The 7,340-nt window shown below is 41.3% G+C and overlaps 1 protein-coding gene across 3 annotated transcripts in view; it reads right to left on the reverse strand.

The window, feature by feature from the left end:
• Positions 1–4,060: 4,060 nt before the first annotated feature.
• Positions 4,061–7,340, reverse strand: part of SLF1 (SMC5-SMC6 complex localization factor 1) — a 61,440-nt gene continuing 58,160 nt past the window's right edge. For all 3 annotated transcript variants that reach the window (XM_067568922.1, XM_067568921.1, XM_067568923.1), the window contains one exon: positions 4,061–5,251. In XM_067568922.1, coding sequence (XP_067425023.1) covers positions 4,758–5,251 — 494 coding nt within the window. In that variant the 3' untranslated portion in view covers positions 4,061–4,757. The remainder of the gene's footprint in view (positions 5,252–7,340) is intronic.

Raw genomic sequence — 7,340 nt, forward strand, 5'->3', positions numbered from 1 at the left:
CAAGAACCAAGTTCACACAAAATTAATAGACAGCAGGTTTAAAACAGAGAATCAGAGAAGATTAGGTGGGGTGGAAAGGACTTCAGGAGGTCATCTAGTCCAACCCCTGTTGTATGCCTTTAGCCTTCTTGGCAGCAACAGCGCACTGACTCATATCCAGCTTCTTGTCCACTATAACCCAGAGGTCCTTTTCTGCAAAACTGCTGCTTAGCCAGTCGGTCCCCAGTCTGTAGCAGTGCATGAGATTCTTCCGTCCTAACTGCAGGACTCTGCTCTTGTCCTTGTTGAACCTCATCTGATTTATTTTGGCCTAATCCTCCAATTTGTCTCGGTGACTCTGTATCCTATCCCTACCCTCTAGTGGCTCTACCACTCTTCCCAGCTTAGTGTCATCTGCAAACTTGCTGAGGGTACAATCCACCCCGTCATCCAGATCATTAATGAAGATGTTGAACAAAACCAGCCCCAACATGGTCCCCTTGGGCAATCTGATTGATACTGGCTGCCAACTCGACATAGAGCCATTGATCACTATCCATTGAGCCCGATGATCTAGCCAGCTTCCTATCCATTTTATAGTCCATTCATCCAACCCATACTACTTTAACTTGCTGGTAAGAACACAGTGGGAGACCATGTCAAATACTTTGCTGAAGTCAAGGTGTATCATGTCCCCGGCTTTCCCCACATCCACAACACCAGCTCTCTCATCATAAAAGGCAATCAGGTTGGTCAGGCATGACTTGCCCTTAGTAAATCCATGCTGACTGTTCTTTATCATCTTCCTCTCCTCCAAGTGCTTAAAAATGGATTCCTTGAAGACCTGCTCCATAATTTTTCCAGGGACTGAGGTGAGGCTGATTAGTCTGTAGTTCCCCACATATTTTTTTTTTTTTTTTTTTTAAAAGATGGTCACTATATTTGCCTTTTTCCAATCATCCAGGACCTCCCCCCATCACCATGAGTTTTCAAAGATAGTGGCCAATAGCTCTACTATCACATCTGCCAACTCCCTCAGCACCCTTGGATGAATTGCATCTGGCCCCATGGACTTGTGCATGTGCAGCTTTTCTAAATAGTCCTGAACCCGTTATTTCACCACTGAGGGATGCTCACCTCCTCTCCATACTGTGCTGCCCAGTGCAGTCATCTTGGGGCTGACCTTGTCTGTGAAGACAGGCAAAAAAAGCATTGAGTGCTTCAGCTTTTTCCACATCATCTGTCACTAGGATGCCTCTCTCATTCAGTAAAGGGCCCACATTTTCCCCAACCTTCTTGTTAATATACCTGTAGAAACCCTTCTTGTCACCCTTCATGTCCTTCGCTAACTTCGCTAACCTCCAATTGTGCTTTGGCCTTCCTGATTTCATTCCTGTATCCTGGAGCAATATTTTTATAGTCCTCCCTAGTCATCTGACCAAGCTTCCACTTCTTGTAAGCTTTCTTTCTGTGTTTAAGCTCTCCAAAGATTGCTGTTAAGCTGGTCGCCTGCCAGATTTGCTATTTTCTGCACAGTGGGATGGTTTGTTCCTGTGCCCTTAATAAGGTTTCTTTAAAATACAGCCAGCTCTCCTGGGCTCCTTTCCTGCTCATATTGTCAACATGAGGAAATACTTCTTCACAGAGCACACAGTCAACCTCTGGCACTTGTTGCTAGAGGATGTTGAAGGCCAAAAGTATAACTGAGTTCAAAAAAAGAATTGGATGAGTTCATGGAGGAGAGGTCCATCAATGGCTATTAAGCCAAGATGATCAAGGATACAATCCCATGCGCTGGGTACCCCTAAACAGCTGATTGAAGCTGAGAGTGGACAACTGGGGATGGAACACTTGATAATTGCCCTGTTCTGTTCAATCCTGCTGAAGCATCTGACAGTGGCCACTGTTGGAAGACCGGGCTAGGTGGACCATTGGTTTAACCCAATATAGCTGTTATGTTCAGGTGAGTGCCCTACCCACTAGGCTATGGAGTCATTCTTCTGTTCAGAATCTGGCTGGGAGAAGTTTCCTGAGGTGCAGGAACTAGAAAAAAGAGCCATAAGGTTGCCTTCAGAGGACCATCTTCAAAAGCTCTGGCATGCTGGGGGAGGGTTGCAGCTTGTAGCACTATGGAAATTCCAGGCAGTTCAAAGATGGTTTAAAGCCACATAATACCCAGAGCCCAGAATCTCTCACTCCATGTTTTGCTTTGCTGGAGAGCTCCAGTCATGGTGGTTCTACAAATATGCTATATAAATACACTTGAAATAAGTTTCATATAAAGATAAACAGGTCTTAGAATTGGTAAGTGTACTATTGTCTGTTGCCTGGATTAAATGACAAGATAGCAAGTAGCTATGAAATATACTGGATTAAAAATGTAAGTTTAAGGAAGCAAGTGAGAAATTCTCTCCATCAGGCCACAGGAAAGCCAGGAAGGCTTTCATTTCTGCATCTGTTTTTGTTTTTTGTTTTTTAAGTCTGAACCAACAGTTTGCAAGTATTACCCCTATCCTTTTGCTGTGGCTTTCTAGGGCCTGATCATGTAACTGAGTCTCAAATTTGTTATTTAAAAAAGAAAATCTAGTGAAATCACCAATTAAGCGTATGCTTTGCGTTCTTTGCAAGGTATGTATATAACACTTTGCCTCTTTCTTACTGCATACACTGACATTACAGTTGCTATCACATCTCGCCTATAATGAAGTTTTAATTTACTGTAAAGTATGAGAGTAGACAAGAAAGTGTTCCAAACAAACCAATCTAACCTATGATGATCCCCTAGCCTCACTAGGACAATTTGCTCTATATACTTGCCTAATAAAAATAATCAGTCATTAATAACCACTGAACATTTGTAATAAAGATCTGGTTCCAAGACCAAACCAGCCTGAGCCTCTTCAGTGGATTTATTGCTTTGAGAATATGTCTCCATTGCATGAAGGCTAAAATGGCAGTTTTAATATATCTCAGTTAGCTGTATCTTATTCCCTGTAGTCAAGCAACACCAATTCCAAAAGCTGATATTATCCCCTTGTTTTTTTAACACTATAATTGCTATTAGAAAAGAACTGCAAATTGAAACATTAGTAATCAGCCCATTCTTCTGAAAGATTAAAAAATCTAAAATCTTAACTATTACTGAATTATAATTTATCTTAATATTTCAGTAAGTATCCTTACTATAAAGCAGCAATTCTTTGTATTTTCCTTTAGGGGCAAATTCTCTCCCCAGACTCCAGTCTGAATTGAGTTGGGCATTGGATCTGTGCTGAGGTGTGGGGAAAGAAGAGTACCCGTATCTTGGCAGCTCCTCCATTGCCATCTGATTCTCAACTCCCCTGTGCATGGCAGCATGGTACAGCCTACCCAAATCCTGTCCTCCTTCAGCCCTTCCTCTAATGAATCAGTTACCTCAGCTGCCTCATAGGAACGGCCTCTGTACATTTAGAAGAGGGGGGCAGGATTTGCCCTTTCTATGTAATTAATTACTAGGCACAGCCACTATAATACTGTATAAATTCACAATCTTAAATTAGGTTAGAGGATTAGTTTATCAGTTTAGAGGATGTATCTTGTTTAGTATTCAGATATTCTTAGTACTGAGGACAAAATCCTCTTATTAATGGGGCTGCAATTTTTAAGTAGGCTGGTGCCCCAACCTCAAATAAGCAGCACGGAGCTACCTTAAAACTGCCATATCGCAATAGGGTGAATTCACCAGCTACTAAAACATCAGTTCTGCACAAGCACCACCGCCACTCCTCACAGGCTTGAGGTTGGCCGTAGGGCCTGACCACAGCATTTTATGTTTTGGCAATCCCTGCTAGCATTACAAGCCAACATAGGTTAAAGCATCCCCAAGGTAGCGTAACTTACATTGGAGGTCAAAGTGGGCTTCAGCAGCCCTAACAATCTGGAAAGGAAAGAAAACTTGGCTACTTTTAACCCTTTCCTGTTTAGCTCTGCCAACCAGAGTTCTAATATAGCAGAGGATCTGAGTCTAGCTGATCATTATGCAGGTATGACTGAGCAAGCTCCACAATGCTACGGGAAGCTACTAGAAATTTTAATGGCTCATTTGTATGAACAACTTTTATCAAGATCTTTTGATACAAATCAGTAATGATAATATGGGACGTATTGGTAAACTGGTACTGTAAAACTATTTTAAACTAACTGTTGGGCTAAGTTTGTACATGTATTTTAAAGACGTAGTTCTTAGGATGATATTATAGGAAAAATGGATTGTGGTAATAGTAGTTTGTTTTTCTCAATTTATTGGTCAACTATTAACATGAGAACAACAGCACAACCAAAATGTCCTGGAAAAAAGTCACCAACTGCAGTGTCTAAATCAGATTAAACTTGAGGGTAAACATCCCTGGAAACCAGCAAGGATTCTGGCACAAGTTTTCTCATGACAGGAGAGAGAGAAGGGTTGATATGGTACAAGTGAACTCTCCTTTGCAGAGGGGATCACAAGCATGCAGTTCAGCCTGAAAAGTTGATGACACTGGCCACAACAAGGCAGTGGCCAGGAGGTGCATTTATTCAATGCATCCACACTGCAGCTTCCTTCAGTGAGACTATGGAAGCCTTGGCTCAGAGCTTGAAGATGCAAGAAGGGCAAGCAGCCTCCAGTGAATATTTCCTAGAGAGTATTAGGCCAACCTGGTGCAGGATGTGCAATGTACACCACCTGTATCTACAAGATATCTCAGACACTGGACTAGATTCAATCAACGGAACCAATGGAACTGATCTGAAAATTAATCTTAATGGTTAGAAAGATGAGAAGTACACAGCTGAGTTGTCATTGCCATAGTTTCTAGTGTTGCCAGTAAGGCATATATCTGTTCTCCAGAAGACTTTTTTAGGTTCTCAGATATTTCCTGAATAAACTCTGGAAGTCTTTGGAATGTATGTAGCTCTCCAACAAAAAGATCTACTAACCAATCAGTACTTTTCAAATTACAGCCATTAATAGCCATTAATGGAAGTGAATTTAAGTGAGCTACTTCTTTAAAAGGTAAAGGAAAGGGTGAGGACAAATTATAAACTGAACAAAAATTTAGCAACATCTTATTAAATAAAATTAAACAAAGCTCTCTCTGCTGGCTTTGGAAATTTTTTTCCACACGTTCATGGAAGTCCTCAATAGTCTCTTCTGGGTGGACAATATCCAAAAGTTCTTGTTTTATTGGTATGGACCCCACATAATCCAGTGGCAATTTTCCATAAAAGTCCCTCTGCTGTAGGAGCAGTGGTCCTGCAAGAAAAATAAAAGTATTAATAGTAACAGCATTTTTAAGACAGGAGCTGAACAGTGCCTTTTTGTTTAACAACACCTAGGGTTGTGTTTACCTCTTTTGGTACTAAATTATGTTGGCACAATTAACTAGTTACATGCTGACTGCCTAGTCAAGACACATTACAAAGCAATTTCAAGTCAATTGTTTAATTATTTTGCATAGAATTATATAAGCCCTGGTTTACTACATGATTATAGTACATGAAAAGCAAAATATTATTTGGAAGAGGGGAAAAAAAAAATCACATCTTAATTGTTTTAAATGTAAGTGGAAATATACTGCAAACACAATACATGTTATTTTTTATAGTGGAAGTGTAGCAAATGTTAATTGTCCAGCTATACCGGAAGACACTGGATATGGTTTAATCTGCAATTTTATTATTAGATGTCTGGGACTACCCGGCAGATAAGTGTATGGTGCAGGCAAGTCCATGATCATTTCAATATCTACCTGAGGGCTTCTGCCAGCTCCCCCTTTTTCCATCCTGGTCCCCAGCCAACCTATTGCTGGGACATTACTATCCCACCTCAAATGACAGCTTAGCTCGCTGCCATTCCAGTCATAGGCACCCTGTTCCACTCCTTTAACTCATATAACAAGCCATTTATCTATCACTGTATCATACTCATAGACTAAGGTCAGAAGGGACCAGCATGATCTAGTCTGATCTCCTGTACATTGCAAGCCACAGACCCTCACCCACCCATTCCTGTAATAGACCCCTAACCTCTGGCTGAGTTACTGAAGTCCCTCAAATCATGGTTTAAAGACCATTTACACTAGTTTAACCTGCAAACGACCTGTGCCTCATGCTGCAGAGGAAGGCGAACCCCACCCCAAATTGTATCCCTCCTCCCTAGAGTACTGCACTGGACATTTGCACTTACATAATAAGCTGCATCATCATAACCTAACTCCCTTCCTACTCACCCTAGCAATGCCTCTCACCCCCCATAACACATTGTGAGGAAGGCGAAAAAACTCCACTCTGCCTTGGCCAATCTGAATGAGAGAGGAAAAATTCCTTCCTAGGTCGTCCTCCTCCCCTTCCCAAGAAATGAGCAGCTACCGCAATGCCCTCAGCAGGTCCTGACCAAACCTGATATTTTACCACTTCCGGGGAGGGCTGAAGGAGGGGCTGCTGCCCTGCTTAGTCCAGGGGGAAAAGGAGCTTCTCCCGCTAGGCTTGCCCTTATGGTCCCTGGGGGATGACTCAGCATCACAATACTGACCCAGCCTGCCTTTGCAGCAGCATCTGTGCCTCTTTCTCCCCCTCCCTCCCCAAGAGAGATACCCCTTCCCCAGGCAAGCCAGACAATGTCTCTCACTCACTCACTCACTAACACATACTTAAGGTATGGCACAGTCAGTTTCATTAAGAATTTCTAGTGATCAGTTACTTGAGGTACACTTGTGGAAGCTGGGCTCAAATGCAGCATCTGTGTGTTAGTAGTGTCCTGATTTTCCCTTATGTTATTGCTAGACTGGCTAAAACAAACTGGTCAAGTAACTTGTCCCCAAGTCATGCACCAAGTCACCTGGTAAGATGAGAATCCAGCTGCCTCTCAGCTACTAAATACTAATACTTGTTTTTAGCAATATCTGCAATACAGAGGTTAGGTAGTGTATTAAACTGTGTTCAACTTACTTTCAACAGGCAACATGTTAGCTCTTCAGACTATCAGATTCTTTCTTTTAATAAACCCTAAATTTATTTCTAAAATAGTTTATCAGATTTCTAATACTTTACAAATGTATTGATCAAGAGCAAGTTAAATAGCCATATGTTAATGCACAACGGGTTTTTTTCTCAAGACTGCTTATTTAAGTTGCAAATTTAGGTTGCTATAAAAGGGCACAGTTTAACATAATTCTCTATTAGCCTATCTTTTGAAAAGGTAAATTGCAGTTTAAACTATACTATAGAAGGCAATTGTACCATGTGCACATCACTAAATCTAGTCACAATAGCTAGAGTATTTTGACTTAGTTAATGCTGTTTTAATTATCAATGTTTTAATCTAACACTGATTATGTAAAATA

Source organism: Emydura macquarii, unplaced genomic scaffold, assembly GCF_026122565.2.
Source record: "Emydura macquarii macquarii isolate MOO-44397 ecotype Brisbane River unplaced genomic scaffold, CSIRO-AGI_Emac_v2 contig_2897, whole genome shotgun sequence".
NCBI classification, from domain to species: domain Eukaryota; kingdom Metazoa; phylum Chordata; order Testudines; family Chelidae; genus Emydura; species Emydura macquarii.